General features: G+C 41.3%; 1 protein-coding gene across 4 annotated transcripts in view; it reads right to left on the bottom strand.

The window, feature by feature from the left end:
* Nucleotides 1-25,529, bottom strand: part of anln (anillin, actin binding protein) — a 43,307-nt gene that overhangs the window by 1,815 nt on the left and 15,963 nt on the right. The window contains exons 8-25 of one of the 4 annotated variants that reach the window (XM_084312790.1): nt 24,833-24,940; nt 24,165-24,276; nt 23,715-23,798; nt 23,383-23,654; nt 22,958-23,097; nt 19,027-19,168; nt 18,420-18,555; nt 17,652-17,831; nt 16,643-16,766; nt 16,514-16,562; nt 16,213-16,269; nt 14,909-14,941; nt 14,727-14,745; nt 14,423-14,535; nt 13,677-13,733; nt 13,230-13,316; nt 12,447-12,554; nt 232-404 (exon numbers count right to left, since the gene is read on the bottom strand). In XM_084312790.1, coding sequence (XP_084168916.1) covers nt 232-404; nt 12,447-12,554; nt 13,230-13,316; nt 13,677-13,733; nt 14,423-14,535; nt 14,727-14,745; nt 14,909-14,941; nt 16,213-16,269; nt 16,514-16,562; nt 16,643-16,766; nt 17,652-17,831; nt 18,420-18,555; nt 19,027-19,168; nt 22,958-23,097; nt 23,383-23,654; nt 23,715-23,798; nt 24,165-24,276; nt 24,833-24,940 — 1,994 coding nt within the window. Of the gene's footprint in view, nt 1-231; nt 405-12,446; nt 12,555-13,229; nt 13,317-13,676; nt 13,734-14,422; nt 14,536-14,726; nt 14,746-14,908; nt 14,942-16,212; nt 16,270-16,513; nt 16,563-16,642; nt 16,767-17,651; nt 17,832-18,419; nt 18,556-19,026; nt 19,169-22,957; nt 23,098-23,382; nt 23,799-24,164; nt 24,277-24,832; nt 24,941-25,529 lie in introns of all 4 variants that reach the window. The other 3 variants (XM_084312787.1, XM_084312788.1, XM_084312789.1) reach the window with 3 other exon arrangements.

Below are 25,529 nucleotides of genomic sequence, written 5' to 3'. Positions count from 1 at the left end.
CCAAATCAGCATGGCTGAGAATGAGAGTCTTTCACCTTTTCCATATTTAGCGTTGGCATGGATTGATTGTTTAGATTGCTAGCATGGCTAACAAATGCAAATATATTGTAGTCTGCCCCGTTGTTCTGACCAGGATTACGTTCCTTTGACCCCCGGCGATGCGCACGCACACAGAGTCTGACGTATACAGGGAACAGGTCTATACGACGGCAGGAAACCATGAATCCTTACTTGGTGACACACATGGTGTTGTTGCACTGGCTGACCAGCGTCTCTTTGTCCTCCTCTCGCTGTGGCCGGACGGTTATGAGCTCGAAGGTGTTTGGCCGGGCGCAGAACTCTCGTTTCACCGGCTCCACCGCCCTACTTGTGCAGTTAGCCAGGTTGATGCGACCAATTGGATTCTGGGGGGGGGGGGGGGGGAGTGAGTGAGTGAGAAAGAGTTGAGAACAGTTTAGGATGGAGCGAATGGCCAGCGAGACAGATGGATATTTTCTTAGCTTTCCTTTGATTGAAAACTTTATTAACAGATTGCAGAATGGGTACAATACAGTACGGCTCAATACACACAATCGTTAAGGCGATGCAGACCAGAGAAAGACTTTCGTCTCGTTTACATCAGGGTCCCCCATTTTCAATTCATCATGACATTTATGACATACACAACAGATATACAGTACTGTTACATCCAGACATTTATGACATACAAGATATACAGTACTGTTTTAAGAGACAGATAATAGAAAATATATACATTCGAGTGGGAAGAAACTGTACATTGGAGGGGGGGGGGGGGGGGATTTGGACATTTACCGGGGCCAGTTTCGAATTGCAGCCTCCCGTAGGTGCTCTTTGAGAGCGATTTTAAGGAGGGTAGGGATTCACATTATTTTACGGCTGTGGGTAGGGCATTCCACATTGTTGTAACATACCGTACTTTTCGCACTATAAGCCGCACCCGACTATAAGCCGTAGCAGCTAAATTGAATGATGTGTACATATATAAGCCGCACTCGACTATAAGCCACAGGTGTTTTAATGTTTAATTACCATATGTAATTAGCATTGGGACACAATACTGTCGGACAAATAACAAGAATTAACTCATTTACAAGTTGTATTAAGTTTAGCAAATAAGGGAACAGATAAATAACATTTCTGTTACAAAGGGTCAGATTAAACCGAATATATATTTTTTTTTTAATTTTTTTTTATTATTGCAAAACAAAACTTATTAAAAGTCAGTACTCAACACACAATGTATAATGAAACTTTCAGTAAAGGTGGTTAAAATATATGCAAGTACAGAAACAGGATAAAACAAAAATAGTCAATAATAACATTTTAACCGTATACAGTGTATATCCAGCGAAGTTACAATTATATAAATGTTAGTATATAATATACCCCTAATACCTATTTTCTAAAACCCTACACACATATGCTCCAGCTCAAACCCCCCCCTCCCGGACCCCCTCTTGGATAGTACCTCCATTATCCCTCACTCCTAACCAGACACCACCATTATAGGCTAGCTTTTATTCTCTCCACCACTTCTAACCACATTGACATTTTGGATTCATTGAGCCCCAGAATTCTTGCTGTAGATATTTCTTGATATATCACATCGAGATATGTAAGAAACCACACTTTCCGGCAAATTTTTTCCGGTTGAAACCAACGTGATGCGATCAGTTTTTTTAGCTACTGTGATACCCGATAAAACCAATCTTTTTAGTTGTGGATTCACTGCAAACTCAAAAACATCATTCAATAGCAATACCGCGGGGTGTACAGGTATATTCCAAAATACGAGTATTGATAATTGTTGGGACACATCTTTCCAGAATGCCTTAACTGGTGGGCAGTCCCAATACATGTGCATAAATGTTCCTTCGTCCCCATTTGTACATTGGGAGCATTTGGAGTCTTGTATAAGCCCCATTTTGCACAGCCTTATAGGAGTCAAGTATGTCCTGTGAATATAGTTCAGATTGATTTGTTGATGATCCGGGTTCCTTGATGTAAGTCGGACATTTGCCCAGGCTCCTTGCCAATCAAAGTCATTTTCCAGGTCTGGTATATCCCTCCTCCAGACATTGTCTAGTTGAAGGGTTTCATACGAGGACGTTAGTAATTGATAATAAAAACCTGATACAAAACCTCCCAATGTATCTCTTTCATAGAAAAATTTGTGGTATCTGTGGTGTTCAATTGGTATGTGTAATGGAACACCGTGAGATCTCATACAAAGTCGTAACTGTATGTAAAAAAGCCATGTGGACTCGGTGAGGTTAAACTTTATGCATATTTCGACATAACTACAGAGGCCCTTGTTATTAAAAATATCCCCTAATGAGTGTATGCCTCTTTCTTCCCATATAGGGAATCTTATAGGTCGTTTTCCCATTAAGAGAGCATTGTTATTGAATATGGGAGTGTGATTATGCCATACTTGAGGGTTAGGAAATGTCCTTTGTGTTTCCCGCCATGTCCTGATTGCATGGGTTATTATTGGGCCAAATTCTCGCTCACAATGCTTGATTGAAAGTTTAGTGTATGCTATGTCTTTCAATCTCTGTGGGGCTACTATGTTTTCTTCTAATTTTCTCCAAGATACCAAAGCCTCGGGGTCAAACCATATCTTCTTCAATGGTCTTAATGTGAAGGCATTAAAATATTGTAAAAAATCTGGGACTGCCATGCCACCGTCTGCTTTATTTCTCTGTGCGGTGGATCTTTTTATGCGAGGTGGTTTGTTATTCCAAATAAATTTGTATGTGGAGGTTTGTAATCTTTTCCAGTAGCCCTCTGGAGGAGGTAACGGAAGCATTGAGCTGAAGAAATTGATTCTTGGTAATACATCCATCTTAACTATTGATACCCTTGCCTGTACTGAGTTTTTAAGTTTTGCCCACCTGTCCAGGTCGTCCTTGATTTTGTTCTGTATTTTTGTGTAATTGTGCTTCACCGTTTGTCTTATGGTGGGAAATATTTCCACACCCAAGCATCTGAAATGTTTGACCATGGGTATCGCACCTGGGAGGGTTGTCTCTTTTTTTGCACTGGTGTTAAGAGGAAGAAAAGCCGACTTAGGCCAATTTATTTTAAATCCCGATAAATCACCAAAGTTCTCTATCAACTTGAGTATAAGCGGCAATGTGTTGTTGGGGTTTTGCATGAACAATATTACGTCGTCCGCATATAAACTAATTTTATGATGTGTGCCCTTGATTACTATTGGTTCTATGTGTTGGGATTGTCTTATAAATTGTGCTAAAGGTTCTAATGATAGATCGAATAGTCCGGGACTAAGAGGGCAACCTTGTCTGGCTGAGCGTGATACCGGAAAGATATCGGAGATGAATGTGCCTGTTGTAATCCTGGCCGATGGGTCCTTGTATAGTACTTTAATCATATCAATGAAACCTTTTCCTAACCCCATCCTTTCCAATACTGCCCATAGAAACGACCATTCCAACCTGTCAAATGCTTTCATAGCATCCAGGGATAGTATCGCCTTAGGTGTGATGTCCTCTTTGTCTGTATCTAGTACGTGCAGTATTCGCCTTATGTTATCATTGATCAGGCGACCTTTTATGAAGCCTGTTTGGTCCGGATGAACTAAAGACGTCATATGCTTTTGCAATCTGATGGCTAATATCTTAGAGTACAGTTTGACATCGGTTCCGAGGAGGCTTAAAGGACGGTAACTACCGCACTCAGTGGGGTCTTTGTCTTTTTTGTGAAGAACTGAAATGAGTGCGGTATTTTGGTGTTCAATGAAGCTTCCCTCTTTGACTGAGTATAAGATCATATTTAGTAATAAGGGTCCAAATATGTCCCAGCAAGAAATGTACATTTCTGATGGGATACCGTCAATTCCCGGAGCTTTGCCGTTTTTCATTCCGGATATGGCCTTCTTGAGTTCTTCTAATGTGATCGGTACTTCTAACTGTTTAGCGTCTTCATCCGTAAGTTTAGGGAGAGTAATTTGATTAAGATATGTGTCTAATTTGTCTTGATCAAAGGTCGTTTCTGAGTTATATAAATCGGAGTAGAATTCTTTGAATGTATCGTTTATTATTTTGGGTTCTGTTACTAGAGCTTGTTGTTTCCTAATGGCAGTTATATCTGCAAATTTTGCATTAATTCTTAGTCGCATGGCTAATAGGTGACTAGGTTTAGAACCTTGGAAGTACTGCTGTTGTCTAGTGCTGCGTATTTGCAATTCCGATTTTTGTCTGTACATTGCTTTGATCTCTGTCTTTAGAATGTTAACTTGGTTATCTAGTCTAGTAGAGTTGTTGTATTTTAAAGAATTAAAAAGCGTTGAGTAAAGCGTTTCCATTTCAGACAGTTTTGTGTTTTGATTTTTGCGCAATATGGAGGTAAATCTATCCGAGAAATCCTTGATCATATTCTTTACCGACATCCATAATATTCTGGGATCTTGCACCGAGTTAGCATTATCTTGTAGGAATACTGTGAGAGCTTCTTTAATTTGTGTAATGAATTCCTTGTTGTTAAGCAGCATCGAATTAAAACGCCATCTTGGGGCCCGGGTAGATAGTGTACCAAATGTTGCTTTCAGGATTAAGTAGCAGTGATCTGATAGCGCATTGGGTGTCATTTCCACTTCATATTTATCAAATATTCTCGGGGATGCAAAGACGTAATCAATTCTGGATAGTGTGTTGTGTCTCGCCGAACGACAGGAGTACTTGCGGGTCATGGGGTTAAGTGAACGCCATAAATCAGTTACTCCTGTTGATTTCGACCAATCTTTTAATGCTTTAGATGAATTCTTTTGTTCGCTGGAGAAGGAAAGGTAAGTTTTGTCCATCCTTGGGTTCCAAATGGCATTAAAATCCGCACCTATTATATATGAGTACTCGGGATGGTTTAACATTTCTCCTGTTAGTGAAGTGAAGAAACCCACTTCGTACAAATTCGGGGCATATACCGCTGCCAATGCAATTTTCCTGTTATTGTGTATAATCCTAGCTATAGTTATGCGCCCCTCAGCATCCGACCATACCCCTTTCAATTCGATATTTAATTTGCGTCTGACGACTATGGCTACCCCTCTAGTTCTCGTAGCAAAAGAAGAGTGACTAATATTATGGTATATGTTATCCGCTAACGTATTTATGTCTCCCTCTAAAATGTGCGTTTCGCTTAATAGAGCCACGTCCACATGTTCTTTTTTCATCAGTGTAAGCACGCTTTTGCGCTTGTGTTGTTTGTTTATCCCACCGGTGTTCCATACCATTATATTCAAACTAGCCATAGTCTATGCATGTTTTCGTGTAGTTTTTGGTAATGTTTCTGGAGTATGAAGCTACAATAGATGCACATCCAATTAATGAGGTCCCGTTGAGAGCTGAGCTTAAAAACATATATATATACAAATAAAAATCCCCTATTTTCCCCTCACCCAGAAAGTCGAACATGCCTGTGTTCCAAGAACACATCCTCCGCGATAGACTTTCTCCCATGGTCCACCGGATTGCCCAAACTGAGCATTGTAATCCTAATTTTCCTATGCTCATTGCCATAGGATCTAACATTTCCATTCTATTGCAATAGAATGTCGCTTTTGGTCTTGCACCTTCCCTTACTGTAATGAAGTATTGTGATAAATAACCTAAAGATAAAAATAAAAAATAAAATAAAAAAAAGAGAATAAACCTTTATCGACATATTCCTTTGAACCCTCCACCAACGTGTGGGGGGGAAAAAAAGGAAAAGATTGTAGAGCAATATTGACACCTTAATGTGAAGAACATTGGAAAAGAATAATGTAAGTTAAAATATATTTAAAAAATATAGAGTAATATTGACACCTTAATGTGAAGAACATTGGAAAAGAACAATGTAAGTTAAAATATATTTAAAAAATATAGAGTAATGAGAAGAAAAAATTAAATAAAATAAAAATCAATGGAAAGATATAGATAAGGAATAAGAGATAAATAATTATCAACGTGGAGAAGCCACTAGAACCGATTTAACTGATTAGATAAGATAGAAAAGCAGCGCCTTTTAGCGCTTCAATGTGCCTTTAATGGAGTGATTACTTAAATTGTTAGAATAACCTTGCTGTGCTCATACGTTTATGTGTGGTTAATTTTAAAGTATTATTAAGGACTGATTGCACTTCATTTAATTTATTATCTGCTATGTGTATGCACACCGAATGTTATTGTTAGAGTTGTATGCTTCGTTGTCATGGTGCCTTATATTCTAGAAGGTTGTAGAATATACTAGTGCCTAGACTATTTTACATTCCAGAATGATCTAAGAGACCCAGGGCATTTGAGCGATAAACCCAGAATATTCCAGATAGATCTTTTTGCATTGATATTTATTTGTCCCCTCAGAGACCAGAGACTGAAATTATAATGTATTATGAATCGTATTATACACAGTACACTTTGTTATAGACGACTTGCATATCGTTTGCTACTTTGATGAACACAACAATGTCATTCCAACACTGGTGGAATGACCTCATTGATGAACACAATAAAGTCATTCCAACACTGGTATATATTTAGAGAGAGGCTTAACTGATTCCGGCATTTTCGTCATGCTTTGGGTTATTTGCTGCATTTTGATTCAGGAAATCCTCAGCTTCAAAGGGTGTATATGGACCTGACCTGCGGCCGTTATTGCCCAAGAATGATAACAGCGCCGGATATGCTAGCCTTGGCTTGTAGCCGGCTTTGTACAGCTTTTGCATCACATCTTTGTATGGTTGACGTCGGATGATGGCCTCTCTGCTCAAATCTTCGTAGATAAATATTGGTTTATCACCATACTTCAGCTTCCCACGTTGGTTGCGAGCATATTTGATGATGTCATCCCTTGTTGTAGTTTTCCGCAGAGTGACAATGATGACTCTCGGCCCGTTGATACTTTGCCCCTGGGAACCAATTCTGTAAACTTGTTCCACTTCTGGCACTTTGTTTGGATCGGAGTTTTCCAAAATCGTTGATAACTCTTTTGGAAAGTTGATGTCTTCGCAGTTCACTGCTTCATCAAGCCCCACAATGCGGATGTTATTCCGCCTGTGGTAACGATGGGTTTCTAGTTGCCTCTCCATCACTTCGTTTTTAAGCAATTTTATTTCCCTCCGATATTCCTCTTTAGCTCTTTCCATCTCTTCTCCCATCTCTGTCAAGCCACCTTCGTTCGCTTTGGCTGCTTTTGTGTTTTCTGTCACCGAAATCTCCACTGTCGTGATTCGCACGGACTGCAAAGCGACCGCTCTCATAACCTCTTCGAATTTAGTATCGATGTGTTCAGCGTGTGCGACCATCTGTTCTTCTACGTGTGCTTTGAAAGCGACCATCTGTTCTTTTATCAGGATAGTCAGAGAGTTGAAGTCGGGCTGTGCAACTGAACTGCTTGTGTCAGTTGATGTTATTGGAGCAGTGAGGGATCCGATGGATGTTTTTGCTATTATCTTCTCAAAATCGCCTGCTTTTTCCTTCACAGTACTTTTTTCTGATGTTCCTGTTATGTTGTCATCTATTGTCTCCATCTCGGGGCCAGTTGTCCTTGGTCCCTGTGTATTCTCCTCTATATTCCCCGCGTCGGGGCTTGTCCCCAACGGATCTGCCACAGCGTCGCCTGTTATTTTCCTTGAGCGTGTTTCAATCGGCGCCGTTAGAATTGCTGTGTCTTGTTTCCTTCCACCCTTTCTCTTATCCTTATCCATGTTGTCTTTTTGATATAGTTAGTAGAGGGTCTTATCAATACATACGATGTGGTCTAATCTCTTTTGGTATTGTCCAAATAAGGTTTTTAAACGAAATTAACGATAACGGGAGCGGAGCTGTAACCAATTGCGTGCGCTACATATTGCAGCTAAACCGGAAGTTAAACCGAATATATATATTTATTACTTGAGATATATTGTATAATATTTGTATATCGTCTGATATCCCTTGTATATTCTTTGTACATATACACGGAATATCCCTTTACCTAGGTACAGGCCAGACCATAATATTCGTTCTCCTATTGGACAGCGACCCCTAGGCGCCAACGACCATACCCCCAATGTCGAGTTCAAAGCCACCGCCAAGAGATGTCTCAACATGTCCAGGTTTGCGCAGTAATACGAGACAGAACTGAGGTTGGCACTAGATTATTCACCTTACGTATAAATACGTCGCAGGTGGATACAGAAGCACTTAGCCTAAAAGTGACTTAGACCAAAACGTTGAAGCCTTCACCACGATACAACGTGCCGTGAAGTGGGCCCCTTTTGCCCCTAAATAGAGCCTTGAGAACCGCGTGCGAATTGATAGCTAAAGTGTCAGAGTTTAACGCTGTATCGTCAAGTTCGACTTATTCTATTGTAAAGTAATAGTCTATTATTTATAGTGTATCGTGCGGCTACCGTTCTACAGTGACCAGCATTACCACCGGTTCGTCGTACAGAGCTAGTGCACTTATCCAGGCTGGGCGGCCTAACCTCGTGCCGCCATCCGAGGAGTCCTAGACGAGAACCGTTGGATATGTACACCGGAGAACCTACACCGACGAATGCAGAGCCTTTTCCGGCTGGATTATATTGCTTTGGTACTGTGGCTGCATTTGGACATTTACCGGGGCCAGTTTCGAATTGCAGCCTCCCGTAGGTGCTCTTTGAGAGCGATTTTAAGGAGGGTAGGGATTCACATTATTTTACGGCTGTGGGTAGGGCATTCCACATTGTTGTAACATACCGTACTTTTCGCACTATAAGCCGCACCTGACTATAAGCCGCAGCAGCTAAATTGAATGATGTGTACATATATAAGCCGCACTCGACTATAAGCCACAGGTGTTTTAATGTTTAATTACCATATGTAATTAGCATTGGGACACAATACTGTCGGACAAATAACAAGAATTAACTCATTTACAAGTTGTATTAAGTTTAGCAAATAAGGGAACAGATAAATAACATTTCTGTTACAAAGGGTCAGATTAAACCGAATATATATATTTATTACTGGAGATATATTGTATAATATTTGTATATCGTCTGATAACCCTTGTATATTCTTTGTACATATACACGGAATATCCCTTTACCTAGGTACAGGCCAGACCATAATATTCGTTCTCCTATTGGACAGCGACCCCTAGGCGCCAACGACCATACCCCCAATGTCGAGTTCAAAGCCACCGCCAAGACATGTCTCAACATGTCCAGGTTTGCGCAGTAATACGAGACAGAACTGAGGTTGGCACTAGATTATTCACCTTACGTATAAATACGTCGCAGGTGGATACAGAAGCACTTAGCCTAAAAGTGACTTAGACCAAAACGTTGAAGCCTTCACCACGATACAACGTGCCGTGAAGTGGGCCCTTTAACCCCTAAATAGAGCCTTGAGAACCGCGTGCGAATTGATAGCTAAAGTGTCAGAGTTTAACGCTGTATCGTCAAGTTCGACTTATTCTATTGTAAAGTAATAGTCTATTATTTATAGTGTATCGTGCGGCTACCGTTCTACAGTGACCAGCATTACCACCGGTTCGTCGTACAGAGCTAGTGCACTTATCCAGGCTGGGCGGCCTAACCTTGTGCCGCCATCCGAGGAGTCCTAGACGAGAACCGTTGGATATGTACACCGGAGAACCTACACCGACGAATGCAGAGCCTTTTCCGGCTGGATTATATTGCTTTGGTACTGTGGCTGCTGGAGCAGAGAACCGTCTACCCCACTGCTGTGTGGGATCTACCCTGTGAGGAGCACAGTCGAGCCCGCCTCTAGGACCCACAGAGGCTGGCTAGCTTTCATCCATGCTGCAATGCATACCGGAGTATAGCTGTTGCTTTGTCTACGGACCAAAGGATTATTGCACCGTCTCCTGTATCTGGAGTCTCTTTATTCCTCGTTGATCCAGACTTTGCTCCCGACCATTCCTCTCCCCTGCTGGCTTACAACCGGAGGGAACCCCCTAGTATCTCCAGCTGACTACGAGTGTGCCTTATGTAATTCTTATGCTACATGCCTTCTTGTGCGCTTTGCCAAACCCCCGCAACACTGAGGCACATCCTCACCGGCTGCAAAACCAGTTTGTCCCAAGGGCGCTACACCTGGAGACACAACCAGGTCCTAAGACAACTGGCAATCACCCTGGAAGGAAGGAGAACTACCAACAATGCCCTCCCTCCCCCAATGCCTAGACACTCAAACACCACTTCTTTTGTAAGAGCAGGACAGCTCCCAGCAAAGCCATCTGCAAGAGTGGAGGCAACCCTCCTGGACACTGCCCGGGACTGGAGAATGCAGGTGGACTTGGACCAGAAACTAATCTTTCCGCCTGAGATAATTACAACTAACCTCAGGCCGGACCTGGTCTTGTGGTCAACCTCCCAGAAGTCTGTATTCATTGTGGAACTAACTGTACCATGGGAGGCTGCAGTTGGTGAAGCATATGAACGTAAACGACTGAAGTACTCCGACATAGCAGCCGAGGCAGAACAACACGGCTGGCGTGCCCAGGTGCTTCCGGTGGAGGTTGGTTCTAGAGGATTTGTTGCCATGTCCACAACCAAGCTTCTTAAGGGGATGGGAGTGCGAGGACAGGCATTCCGACAAGCTGTCAAAACACTGTCAGAGGCTGCCGAACGAAGCAGCAGATGGCTATGGATTAAGAGAAAGGACCCCAACTGGGCTGCAAAATGATCATCGAGGGGTAAAAGCAGAGGGGGGCACACCTGGGACGCCAGGTGTTGCCGTTGAGCCCTTCGGAGGTGTCGTGGGCCTGTCAACGAAACACCAATGAAGGAGGGTGCCCACCTGAAGACCCCAGTGAAGCTTTTACCACTACCCCATTCAAAAAAAAGTGCTGATTATCTAAGGGATTGTAATATCTAGTCCTATAAGCTCAACTACAGGTGGTATTAATTATACCCATCTTAATATGCTCATGGACTTACGCTCTTGACCTACTTAAGTGTTCTTCGCCATATAAGCGCAATTAATAATTCTCAATCTTGTAACCTATTGTTGCTGCTCTGATAATAAATACTTCTAAATATGACTCTTTGTTAAGCCGTGTTCTTGTGTGGGTGTTCACCATATATACCGTGTACTGTATGGCCAGTAATTAAAGTACATAACTAAGTAGTGGTTTAATGATACCATACTCTCAATACAGTCAGGGAATTGTACCCCTCAGTTACAATTTCAATGCAGTCAAAAAAGCAATATTTAGATTTTTACATTTTCGGGTTTGGTCACGTCGAGTCACATATAAGCCGCACCGTTATATAAGCCGCAGGGTCGAAAAATGGGGGGAAAAGCCGCGGCTTATAGTCCGAAAAGTACGGTAATTGCAAAACGTGTTTGGTCCCTTGTTTGAGCCAAATCTTTTAAAGACTTTCAATTAATTTCATTCTGTATGAGAACCTTTGTTCATGGTGAATATACTATCCTCAAAGACACAGACTTTCAACGTTTTGTTTCCAATGGAACAGGGAAGAAGAGTGTTTTCAGCCAGGAAGCACGTGGGAGTGCGAATTCCACCTAATGATTGCCTCAATAAATACAAAACAAAATACAACGCAGAGATGGCCAGGAGAGGAGATGGAGGCCGATAACGGTCAATGACCATTTTCTAACAATACCAACTTTCACATATCTTGTGAAATACTTTGTGACTGTCGTTTTGAAAAGTGCTAAACAAATATTATTAAATACATATTATTCGTAATGTAGGTTAATTTTTTTTATTATTAAATTTCATTCTGAGAAACACCCAGAGAGTCACTTGATGACTCTCTAACATTTATACGTTTTCTTTATATCTTTATAAGTGCTATAAAAGCATTAACTCAAAGTCTAGTAGTCTACCATCACCAACATAGCAAGTAGTTAAAAATGAGTGTAAGTATAAGTTGACAATACCCAATAGAGAGCAAGAAGCTACAAATAAAAGGTTTAAAATAATTATATATATATTTGTATATACAGTACACTCAAAACTCTTCATACTTCACCGTTGATACTTTTTCATGCACAATTGCCCAGCCCTGGCCTATTTTTATAATTATATTCTATTGTACTTCTATTTTCATTTAGTTTATATTCCATTTTATTCTACCTTAATTGTCCGTCTATTAATGTCGCACCAAACGACCAAATTAAATTCCCTGTATGTGTAAACTACTTGGCAAAAACTGATTTAGTAGCGCCTCTTGGTTTCATTTTAGGGAAAGGGAAGGACAAAATGCAGACATTCCCACCTGAAGTGACAAGTATCTTGCTGTACTGTATGTAATTCATGGATTCAATTAATAAATACAACATTTATAGTGACTAACTAAGTAACAAATGAATTAAGTATTATTTACTGATTATTAATAATAAGTATTAAGTATCAAGGTTTCCCTTTAAGCGGTATGCCATGGCAGGTACAATGAGCTTTACCTTGCGTCTTTCGTCATCAGGGTAGGTCCAGTAGGAGATGCAGTAACCCGACAGGACGCACCACCTCCTGTGCCAGGCGCCGAACCCGCTGACATCCTCAAACATTGTCTGACAAAACAATAGATAAAAGCACCATATGGATGAGGAATTGCAGGGGAAATGTTGTAATAGTGTTGAAGGCCCAAACTAGGACTGTTTGCAATATTTCCGTGTGTGGAGGGAGAAATATTACACCAAGTCCTATCCTTCAAAATCTGTGTATAAACATACATGAGTACCTCAGACGAAGAACCATATGAATCCATTTAAAGTTGTCAAAGTAACGTAAAGTAAATGATTTCAAACGTTATTATCTAAAGGTAAGTTAGAGCACACGACCCCAGCCACCCCCTGAACTTGTGCTTCACTCTACTAGCATTCAGCCAGATACAGATCGGACCTGCAAAACAAATCCCACTACAGTACAGTGCCCTCTGCATTATAATATGTAATGGACTTGTGTTGTGTTTTTGTGTTGGACTGATTGATGTTCCTTAATTGTTTTGTGTATGTACAGGCTGTAGAAACTAATTTCCTCTAAGGAGGATAATAAATTAGTGTTGTGTTCATTCAGTTAAAATACAGTAGAGGTCGAGTACTTTCTTGTCATATATCACATTCACACTCCCAAGTGATTTGGATTGACTTTTACGACTGCAAATACATGGGCTGTCCAAGTCCGTTCTAAATTAAATGTGTTCAATGTGACTTTTGATATCGATCCAATCCGAGTGAATCACTCACCAGGAAGCCCCTCTCCTGCACGTTGGAGCCCACCTCACACTGCATCTTCAGGTAGATGTGGCCCTCTAGAGGACACAGGAAGGGCACCTACAGAGACCACCACAGCATTGAATACCATCAAATAAAGAACATTTATAAAATGTTAACAATTCCACTCAGAACTGTTTGGATGCATTGGCGGAACGTGGTTAGTCTGGCTCAATAACGGTAGTCTGCTCTGGTAAGGAATGTTAAATTGGTGGAAGGACATAACATGGCGAAAAAGCCGGTTTGCTGCAAAAATAAAACAAAAACTCAATCCAGCACAACTTGAATTTTCTTACAACAGTAACTGACTTGCAATCAGATTAAAATTTGTTAGTGCCACATTGTCCTCACACCCGTTCCCCACACACAGGTTACAACAGACATTTAAAGTGGCCACTGGCCATGGGGCAAAGTAGAGACCTTGTTCTGAAACATGTCACTGAGAAGCTCCCTTTCAATTCCTTCACATGTTCTGATCTAAAAGAGAGAAACGAGGACTGTGAGCGAAAGCGTGGCAAGAGGCAGCACATGCAAGGAGAACAAAAAGAGGCTACCGTGTCCCAAGTCTCCTGACGGGACAATGTCTATACAGTATGCAGATATGGGTCTGCTGCGAGGCCAGCCAGTCATTCATTGAGCGTGCAGAGGTAAACCGTCGGCTGGTGGCGTTTTTCAAAGACAGGGTGAATTGATGAGGATTCGATGAGAGTCAATGTGTTCTAAAAGGCAACGATCCAATTCGGTCGATGCAATGCACCATATTGATTTGGATTATCAATGTATCTTAATTCAATAGGGGATTTAAAGAAGGCTGTGTTTCATGTAAATGTAACCGGAATAAAACCTTAATTTAGCTGTATGTCTTTTTGACTAGTTGATACAAACATGATGTTTGCTGGATCACAATATAATCATAACTGACCATGTGTTACTGAATCATCAAGGTCATGGCAAAATGTCAGGATATTGCCAAATACAGAATCGTTGCCTCAAGAATTTAAATTGTAACATGGCCTGAGGGTTTCACACCCTCTATGTAAAAGTGTGTTAAAAATATATATATATATATATATATATATATATATATATATATATATATATATATATATATATATAGATTCAAAAAGACATTTACAAAGCACTTGTGATGAATAAATTCTGGTTACCTTCTCCAAGACAAATTTGTTTTTCCCAATAGAGGAGAGAGTTAGCCTGTGGGATCCGACAAGGGCGAAGTTACTGGTGCGAATGGCATTGGGGCCCCCAGGACTGGCCACGACTGCAAAAGAGCAAACCAATTATAGGCGGTGAAACCTGCAGTGCATACTATCCACTGGCAGATGGGACAACAAGGCAGGGCTCAGATTTGGGTTTTTTATTGTTTTTAAGTATAACAAATGCAGCACAATACATATCCACAAACACGTTGCACAATGCACAAGCTGCTACAGGTTTTGTATTCTGGCTTACCTGGGGTTTGGCTACTCTTCTGCAAGAAAAGAAAAGACGGATATACAAATTGGAATGGTATAATATAATTCACACATACACAAGTGCAAATTCATCAAAATTTGTCTGATCTTACATGAATTACTGTAACATTTTAAGAGTGCAAAATTGTGCAGAAGAAAGTAAAAATGTGCATGGCTTACGGTGATGGCAAGGAATCTCTTTGGAGTGATGGCCTAGAAAATAAATAAATGGTAAAACGTAATCCACAGACAGGAACATAATGTGTCCAATTCAGAACCTAAACAACTGAATGCTGTGAATAAAAACTTGTTATCCACCTCGGACTATTCAGTGTGCGGTGAGGAAGACAACAGGGCTATACAGTGGTGCCACCGACTCTTCAAACCAAAGTCATCATCATCAACCTTTATTAGTTTATTTATTCTCGAAATTACAATTGAGGTCACCCTCATTTTCAATGTAGTCGAGACTCCACAGACACTTCAATGCACACATTTCTACAATATAACAATAATAAATATTAATAACTATCTATATAGTACTCTTCACACATGGACCGCAGTCCAGAGTGCACCACAGCAATTAGTATAAAATGAACATAGGCATAAAATCAGCACACAAATTGACTAAATAAAAAATTGCATACATTTCAGACATAATAGGTATAAAAACTAAAAGACAATAAAAGTAATGCAATGTAAACGTGCAGATTTAAGAATATGCATAAAATAAGTACAATAGTAGAATATCACTCGAAGGCATGTGAACCCCCCGCAACAGTCAGTCCCCCGAACACCCCACACATCAATCCCTACCACATCCCCATCCAAGACACACCCCCCGATAAAGCACGCCATGACTAGGGATGGGTACGGAATTTGGTACTTTTAAAAAGGTACTTACCGAAACACGTCGGTACTACAGAGTATTGATTCATGCGAGATACCGTAAAATCTTTTTTATTAACCTTTTTTCTTTTCATGTCAACGTTCACACGCACAATATACGCTTACCTAGGATTTGACGTGATTCAACAACAAAGCAGTCGGGGCAATGGCAAGCCAAAAATGGTCGAAAGTGTAGTTATTTGAAGTTTGGATTTTTTTTTAACGACTGAGGTAGGTAGATTACATTTTTAGAGACTAAAGTACCGAAAAATAGGTACCGTTGGGTACCGGTATCGATTCACAGGTACCGGTACCGTATCGGTTCAAATGTGAACGGTACCCATCCCTAGCCATGACCGAAGGAAACAAGTGACAACCTATCCACCTGCTCAGTGCAGACACAACCCACCCACCAACCAAGGTGGTATTTGACACTGAAAAATAACAGTCCATACCGACGTCCACAAGTCATGGGCCTCGTGAACCTGCTTCCAAACCATCTGAACACAGATCATTTCATTTATAACATGTACCACAACTTTGGGAAAATGTCACCCACCCCCCCCCCCCCCCATCAATAAAAAGGAGGAAGTTACCATCGATTTGCTGGGTTTCTTCTTCTTCTTCTCATTTGCCAGCTCTCGCTTCTGCACCTGAAGGAGTCGTTAATAATTATTAGAGTGAATTGGTTCAAAGACAGACAAAATGTACTGGTATTTTATAATGGCAGCGGCACATTTTGTTCAAGCAAATAAACTGGCATTTAATTTGAGTTAAGAATAAATAAACCTCTAAAAAGCTTACTTGCCATCTACAAATCAAACTCTTCCAAGAACATATGTGAAATTAATATGACCAATGTTATTAATGGAAAAATGAAATCCTGATTAAACTCACCAGGTAATAGACCTCAATAGCAACTTCAAAGTCATTGGAAACCTCTGACCTGAAAAGAGAGGAGAAGGGTTTAGTAAAAACACATAACCCATCCAGGGTCTTAGGTGCGAGCAGAGGACGTTGACTTACATGGTGAACTTGGTGCTGAAGGTCAGGGCGTCTCCACTGAGGCCGTGCGTGCCGGAGAGAGGAGTAGCCACTGTGTTCTCCGCTCCCGCCCGGATCATGATGAAAAAATAATGGTTGGCAGAGTCTGGAATAACCGAGAAGAGGGTGAGCAGGAGACAAACACTGGTTCAGTCGCTGAAATAGACTATGCAAATTTCAGGGTTGCAACACGTTCCATTTTGAATGCCATTTTCCAATTTAATTTATTCTTCACTGGATTTGAAGGTTTGTTCAGTAGGTATACCGATGGTTACTGTACTGTATGATTGCCAATAAGGGGCCATATCACTATCAATATAGCTGAGGAATATTCCTCATAATAATAAATATTAATGTCAAATGATCGCTGAACAACAATACTTCCCCACTCTTCCTTCCTCCTCCCCCCCCCCCCCCCCCCCCCAAAAGCGCACACACAATTCCCCATCTTTAAAACCTGGAAATTATTAAATACATTTTCTATGCTTTCTGTAGGAAACCAGTGTGATAAGTAGGCAGGAGCATAGATATATAACACTAGATGGCTTACCCAACAGAGACCGACGTTGCCACATGGCGGCCATCTTGCGAGGGTGGAGCACGCCCACTCATAACATGCATGTCTATGGTGCATGTACTATTGAAATAACCATAGCTTGCTCAATCTTCAACCGTTTGGTTTGTTAAAAACGTCAGAGATGTAGTTATCATACAGCATACTTACAATGGACTTTGATATGACATTTTTATTTTAATTTTTTTATAAAACTAATACTTCCAAGCAGGAATCATAGCAACGTTAATAACGTTTGTAATAAACCAAACAGTTTGTAAATCAGTCAAGATTTCAGCGAGTTAAGAGAATTTTTGTTTGTGCAGATCATCACCTTAAAGCAGTAGTCCACCCTCACAAGATGGCCACCGGTGAAGTACGCGGGAGACTCCGCCTTGAGCCATCTAGTGTTATATATCTATGGGCAGGAGGACCTACCAGGCTTGTTGGCGGTGGAGCAGACAAAGTCTGCCTTGAGAGGCAGGCGCAGCTCCAGCAGGGAGAGGGAGCCCTTGGAGGCAGAGACGCCCACGTCATCCTGGGCTTCACCTTTCCTCTGGCCGGGACCCCCTCCCTTCAGACGCTCCAACTCAGTCTTCAGAGCCCCCCTCTTCTCGGCTGCAGGGGGGGGGGGTGACAAAAAGGTATTTTTTAGCAACGGACTAGTTAAGAGTCCAGCACTTCCCCTACATGTATTCTATCATGGAGAGACACAACAAGAGTAAGGTCATCACCAGTCACACAAACAATGGTCTTTCTTAGGGATGTCCGATATTATCGGCCGATATCGGCAGTAAAATGTGATATCGGAAAATATCGGTATCGGTTTAAAAAAAATAAAAAAAATAACAATATTTGTTATATATATATCCAGTGAAATTATTAGTTACCTGAAATTATTCAGTTTTTTGGACGGGGAAACCCTGCATATATCGGTATCGGTTGATATCGGTTGATATCGGTATCGGAAATTAAGAGTTGGACAATATCGGAATATCGGTATCGGTAAAAAAGCCAATATCGAGCATCCCTAGTCTTTCTGTGTAACAACAATAACAAAGTAAAGCTACTGGCTAGTGTTATAAAACGGCAGGTTTAGCCTAATTAGCCTCACAACCTTAACCAACAATTGAACATAGGTGATCAAGATGTTTATGGTGGCTCATTGATTCCCATGGCCTAGGTGTACTGGGTGTTAAGACTTACTTGCAATCAGCAGGAGCCTCTCAGCCTCTGCCTCCACTTGGGAGCCTTTCCCGTGCTCCTGGTCTGTGCAGCAGTTGAGGGCTTGGCTCGCCTGGTGGATGATAGTCTGCTGCAGGTTCATATCGTTGGTCAGAATCTATATGGAGAAAAATTCAGATTTCACTATTACGTTAACAGAATACATAATTGTTGTCCCATGACAGGGGGGCAAATGTCTCTTGTTGGATGGGGGGGGGGGCTATGTGGCCAGAAATGTTGCCCAAAACTAAATCTTTGTAGCCTATTCTGTCTGCCCTCTGCGGTCAGAGCTCTGTTTCTATCCCTTTCTCTCTAAGAGCAGACAGGCGTTGTGTGACTACAAATTATCCAAACCAAATCGTATAGATACAAAAACTCAAAATTCTTTTGAAAAGGTGATAGTTCTACAGTCAAGACACTTGATGACTGGGATGAGAAGCATGTGTAATCTTATTCTAATTTGGGGACCGCAGACAGCATTCAGAAAATGTGTGCCACCACTGTTACACCCCATCACAAAAACACATACCGTTACAAGGCAGTTACTTTAAGTGGACCCTTGACCTAGAATTTAATCTTTATGTCTGACCTTCATCTTCTGTTTGATACTGGTGTGGCTGTGGCCCCTGGCCTCCTCCAGCCTGCCGGCCACGTCCTCGTTCCTCACCATCACCTGCTTCACACTGGGACGCTCACTCTCCTTCACCCTGGTGGACCTGTACGCATCAATACTGCAACACAATGTGGAACGATGCGAGGAGGTTGATTCCAAGAACAAGATATCCACCATTTGAAAATAAAACTGCTAAAAGGTTTTGTGGCTGTACAACTAATTATTAATTAATATTATTGTAGTTATTTAATACATTGACTGCCGTTCACGTAGATCTACGTTTCTGTGGCCCGACCGGTGAGTGCCAAAAAACGTAGATCTACGTTTCTGTTTCGTTATTTATTTTATTCGCTATTGCCATTCATAATCTATCGAGGCACCTTGTGCATGCTGTCCTGAATGTGTCTGAGATCGCAGACGACCAACACCGCCGCCTGTTACCAATCTTGCATTGATCCGATGATTTCCCCCCCCCGCGATTGCAGACTGTGTGTGTGTGTGTGTGTGTGCGTGCCGTTGGCTGCGATAGACGCACGGAGGGACGGTTTTCCCCCCGTCCCCTTTCGTGCATGCATGAGGAAACATAATACCGATAATCTAGCGTTGATTTCAGGATGATTCGATCGAAAAATGGCAATGTTATAAGTGGATTTCACTAAAGGGCTGTTTGAGAGGAGTTCCCTGGGATTAAACAGGATCACTCTACAACTATACTCATATTCACCACGGTATAAAACGGAAATGCATGTATGAAATTATTTTCTGTTTTTTGCATGTTGACGGGAAGAAACCCACTGACAATCGACGACGTTATTAGATCCATAGCTATAATATAAAATATAGTTTTTAGCACGGCAAACACGCCATTCTCCCCATTGAACATAGCACTGACACAGACTGCCCACAGTGCCCCCTTCTGACTGGCACTTGATGTGTTAGTGTGTTTTTTTGCATTTTTGATCACTTTGTGTAGTACCGGTAATTAGTAAAAGTAATTTTTTTATTAAAAATGTAATGATTGTGAGATGATGATTGTTTAATGAGACGATGAGCTGTATGTGTATGTCACTGGAATTTCCCTGTGAGGGATCAATAAAAGATATCCTTATAGCAGGCTAATAATGTATAATTTTAATTGATCAAACAAGGCCTTGTAAAACATCGCAGACATTGGAGACCTAGGTCTGCATTAACTCTTGGCACATTTAGGAGTAGCCACCATAGTTTGTCTGATTGAGGCAAAGGATAACAGGGTATCTGCAGGTTTAGCCCAGTCAGATTTAATGCTTTTTAAGACTTTTTAATGCCACTCAGAATTAAATTTAATACCAATTTCACAATAACAAAAATCATGCAACGACACCAATTAGTTTAAGTTTAGGGACACATTGGTCCAAAGATGTTTATTAAAACATAACTTGGAAACGTAAAAATCTTGAACTTAAAGGAGTAACTGGATTGGATGAATTTCAACAAAGGGGTGACCAAACATAAATAGCAAATATAGCTATACAAAATATACCAGGGGCCAAGCAGCCACTGTCAGAACACATAACTATTACCACCCTCCCCAGGGTATCAAAAAAGTCAAACAAACAAACAAGATTCTTGTGCCGGATCTCCTCTCTGGTAAACAAGAATACCCTGAAGACTCTAACAGGAGCACTCATTCAAGGGTACTACGACTATGCTTGCACCTCATGGTACCAAAGCACCTCAAAGGCCCTAAAAACAAGATTACAAACATCACAAAACAAACTGGTCAGACTACTCAGGGTATCTGCAGGTTTAGCCCAGTCAGATTTAATGCTTTTTAAGACTTTTTAATGCCACTCAGAATTAAATTTAATACCAATTTCACAATAACAAAAATCATGCAACGACACCAATTAGTTTAAGTTTAGGGACACATTGGTCCAAAGATGTTTATTAAAACATAACTTGGAAACTTAAAAATCTTGAACTTAAAGGAGTAACTGGATTGGATGAATTTCAACAAAGGGGTGACCAAACATAAATAGCAAATATAGCTATACAAAATATACCAGGGGCCAAGCAGCCACTGTCAGAACACATAACTATTACCACCCTCCCCAGGGTATCAAAAAAGTCAACCAACAAACAAGATTCTTGTGCCGGATCTCCTCTCTGGTAAACAAGAATACCCTGAAGACTAACAGGAGCACTCATTCAAGGGTACTACGACTATGCTTGCACCTCATGGTACCAAAGCACCTCAAAGGCCCTAAAAACAAGATTACAAACATCACAAAACAAACTGGTCAGACTACTGCTTAACCTCACTCCTAAAACCCACTTTACCCCTGCCCACATTCAAAACCGCTCTTAAAGAGCACCTACGGGAGGCTGCAATTAGAAACTGGGCACCGTAAATGTCCAAACCCCCCCCCCCCCCTCCTAATGTACAGTCTCCTCCCCATCATATGTATATATTTTCTGTTAGGATCTCTGGGTAACAGTACTGTATATTTGCATATCGTATATGTCACAATTGTAACACTACAGTACTATATAGTATACCTGTATGTCATGTATGTCCCTATGCCATTAATGTCATGATGTCATGTATGTTGAGTATGTCATAAATGTCATGTCACTATAATTGAAAATGGGGGACCCTGATGTAAACAAGACACACGTCTTTCTCTGGTCTGCATCCCCTTAACAATTGTGTGTATTGAGCCGTACTGTATTGTACCCATTCTGCAATCTGTTAAATAAAGTTTTCATTCATTCATCCAGTTGTTTTGTTTTTGTGGTTTTGGTTGAATGAATGAATACTTTGTTTAACAGATTGCAGAATGGGTACAATACAGTACGGCTCAATACACACAATTGTTAAGGGGATGCAGACCAGAGAAAGAAGTTTGTCTTGTTTACATCAGGGTCCCCCATTTTCAATTCATAGTGACATTTATGACACTCAACATACATGACATTTATGGCATAGGGACATACAGGTATATAGTACTGTACCGTTACATTTGTGACATATACGATATGCAAATATACAGTACTGTTACCCATAGATCCTAACATACATGGGAGGATACTGTATGTCATTAGGAGGGGGTGGGTGGGAGGAAGAAATACATAGTGGGTGTCTGGGTGAAGCTCTCATCGAACATAAACACAAACGTGTCCTTGTTTACATCCGTGAATAGATTATTTTCAAGTTAAGACCTCAGCTTCAAGCTTTGGCGTGGAGCCGAATGTTATCCGGACTTCTGTTGGTGCAGATGTTATAGTCCTACCTGAGATGGCGCAGCTGGTGTGGAGGCAGGGGCCGAAAATAAATGCGAAATAGTAGTTTGCAGGCGGTTTTTGCAGAGCGCTCAGCATGTGCGACGCCTCTTTTTTTTGTTGCAGCGGGGCTTGTGATGGTATTTGACTGGGACCAACCATCGCGCAAACAGTGGATTGTCGAGCCAGTTCTCGTTAAATTGGCACTTTCCCATATTAACGAGTGCATATGCTAAACTAAACGAAACGTAACGTAACGTTAGCGTTATCGCTTCGCCTTGCTAACGTTAGCTAGACTCCGTTGCTGAAATGGTTCCCCGGCCAACACATTACACAAGGAGTTGTGTTGGTTCCGCCCCATTCCGGTCTGCGTGATTCTACAACACGGTCAATGAAAAGTCAAACTTTATCTCCCGTTAACCGTTTTCCCCCAGATTTCATAATAAAACATAAGATGACATGGCATTTTATCTTTCCTTTCTATGGCATTTTTAAGACCTCTGAAAATGGATTTAAGACATTTTAAGACAAACTAAGGCCTTAATTATTGATAAACAAATTTAAGACCTTTTAAGACTTTTTAAGGATCCGCGGACACCCTGGATAAGTTGCTGACAGTCCAGTGAGGCAGAGATCCATTTACCTGTAAAGCAGTTTGAGGTCGTTGTCCAAGGCTTCGGTGGAGCCAGCCCGGGACACGCGAGCCCGCTGGAACTTACTGGGTCTGGGCACACTGTCTGGAGACTTGCGCTTCTCTAGGAAGGAGCTGGCTGGAGTAGAGGTCTGAAAAAGGGCAGAAGGAATCACATGCTTGATCAGTGTATGGTGTGGACCAGAGTAACATCTCAGTAAGATAGAAGGGTGATTAGTTGTAGGGAGGCATTGATTGTTTTTTTAAGCCAATAAAAAAGTCAGATTTTTTTTACTTTGTAAACTTTCGTGATATATCCAGCTTCTGCCTTAAATATTAGTCAGTAACTAACTAAGCAAATCATTATTTGATTAATTGCACCGACACGGCCATTTTGTTACAAGTCGGCACATTTGGACGTTTACAGTGATACCCACCATCATCCTCCTCTCTGGGCTCTTGATGACAGAGGCCACTGTCTCGGCCATCGGGGTGAGGAGGGACATGGAGGAGATATTCAGTGGATCTTCCTCTTCGTCCTCCTCGTCGTCGTCACTCTGGTCCAGGACCCCGTTGAACAGCTCGTTGATGACGTCGGAGGTGATGGACTGGTCGACGTTCATCTCGACCTCCCGGGACTTCTCCTCCGGGGACTCCTCCTCTGGAGACTCCTCCTCTGGAGACTCCTCCTCTGGAGACTCCTCCTCTGGAGACTCCTCCTCTGGAGACTCCTCCTCTGGAGACTCCTCCTCTGGAGACTCCTCCTCTGACGGTTTCTCCACAGTCAAGTCCAAGTCAACTCTCCTCAGGGGACTGGAGGTCAAGGCTGGAGGTGTGGCCACAGATCCAATTCCTACAAATTAACAATTGAATGATGTGACATCATATTTTGAGATTCAAGATTCTAATATTGATGATCCAATATTCAAGAAACCCATGCTTGACAGTTTACGCAAAGGTGTAAAGGGGGCAACCGCCAACCGGGTAGCCTAGTCACATAGCCTGGAGGGTCGCACGTTCGATCCCTGCGTTAGCCAACGTGTCGGTGTGTCCCGAGCAAGACACTGAACCCCTACATGTTCAGCAAATGGCTAAACCTGCACTCTGACATCTCTGGTGAAATGCCTATTATGTGTGTGTTTCTCTGTGCAGTGCACCAGTTGAAGAAACAGATTCTTAATTACCCAGGGCAATATAGTAGTAGTATAATCTTAAGTACCTGCAGGAGTAGAGATGGTGGTTGCACGGAGGCTTCCAACAGACGGCGCTGTTGGCTCTTCGTCTGACTGAGACTGGACAACTTCCTGTTCCAGGGGTTGTTCAACCTGCTCCTGAGAAGCCAGTGGTGGAGAGTATGAACACATGACCAACACAACCAGTCTGCTGTGACTCTCCTTTAGACCCACTATACAGACTTGGCTGACAGGAGGAGCATGTCGAGTGCTAGACTAACACTCCCAAAATGTAGCACTGAACGGCATAGGAAGTCCTTCATTCTGACAGCCATCAGACGTTACAATGCATCTCTGTGCCTCACTGCATCACTGAGCACAGAGTGACAGAACCATCTTCCTGGACATTTACATTTAAAACAACATTGTCAATATTACACTTACTGTAAACTTAATGTAGATCTCTGTATTTTTTACTGTATATTTTATATTAGATTGTACATACATAAGAGGAAATGTGAATGTGAAGTGTGAATCCAGGACCGTAGTTTATTATTATTATGTTATTCTTAGGCTTATTTTATTCCTTATTCTTAGGCAATTTTGTTATTCTTATTCATGGTTTGTTTTGTCTACCTAAATGTTTAATGTGAGCGATTCGTAGTGCCAAATTTATTATATCTATGCATCCAAATATTCAACCTCGTTAACAAACCTTAGTCTGGAGGACTTCCTTGGCGCCTGTCGCCTCGCTCATATTCTTCCACATGTTGGTCCCCTTTTGGAAACGATTGCGGATCTGAGCCAGCTCTGATTCGCGCTCCTGTTTTTGAAAAAAGAAAAAATGGGGCAATTTGCTTATACTTCACCGCATGTCCATTTCATATACTATAATGTTGCATGGTATATTACACTAGATTACTACCACTAGATTATACATAGATTGTAGCGGTGGGGGGAAAATTCGATACGTAGTAGTATCGCGATACTTTGCGTGGCGCCAAGTATCGATATTTAATTATTCATGAAAAGAAATTTGTATAAGGAAGTTGCATTGTTCATTTCAATACCTGTAATAGTACAGTAGTCCACACACGCATGCATTCAGTTAAATTGGAATATGACTGTAATACAAACAGTTCAGTTTGTCAGGTACATGCAACACAGATTACAGTGGTTTACATCCGTCTGCTTGAGAAAATACCATGTTCTGCAATAAAAATTATTGAAGTGAGATGAACAGACTGAACTTAATTTTATTAGATAAAACATGTTGACAGTTTTACTTTGCAGTTGAAAAAAGGTAATAAATAAAATTTTATTAACAATTTTTTTTTAATCACAATACTCAGCGTATCGCGATATATTTAGTATCGCGATACCATCGTATCGTGACGCATGTATCGCGATAG

Source organism: Notolepis coatsorum, assembly GCF_963971535.1.
Source record: "Notolepis coatsorum genome assembly, chromosome: 4".
Classification (NCBI taxonomy): domain Eukaryota; kingdom Metazoa; phylum Chordata; class Actinopteri; order Aulopiformes; family Paralepididae; genus Notolepis; species Notolepis coatsorum.
This window is presented reverse-complemented; position numbering and strand designations above follow the sequence as displayed.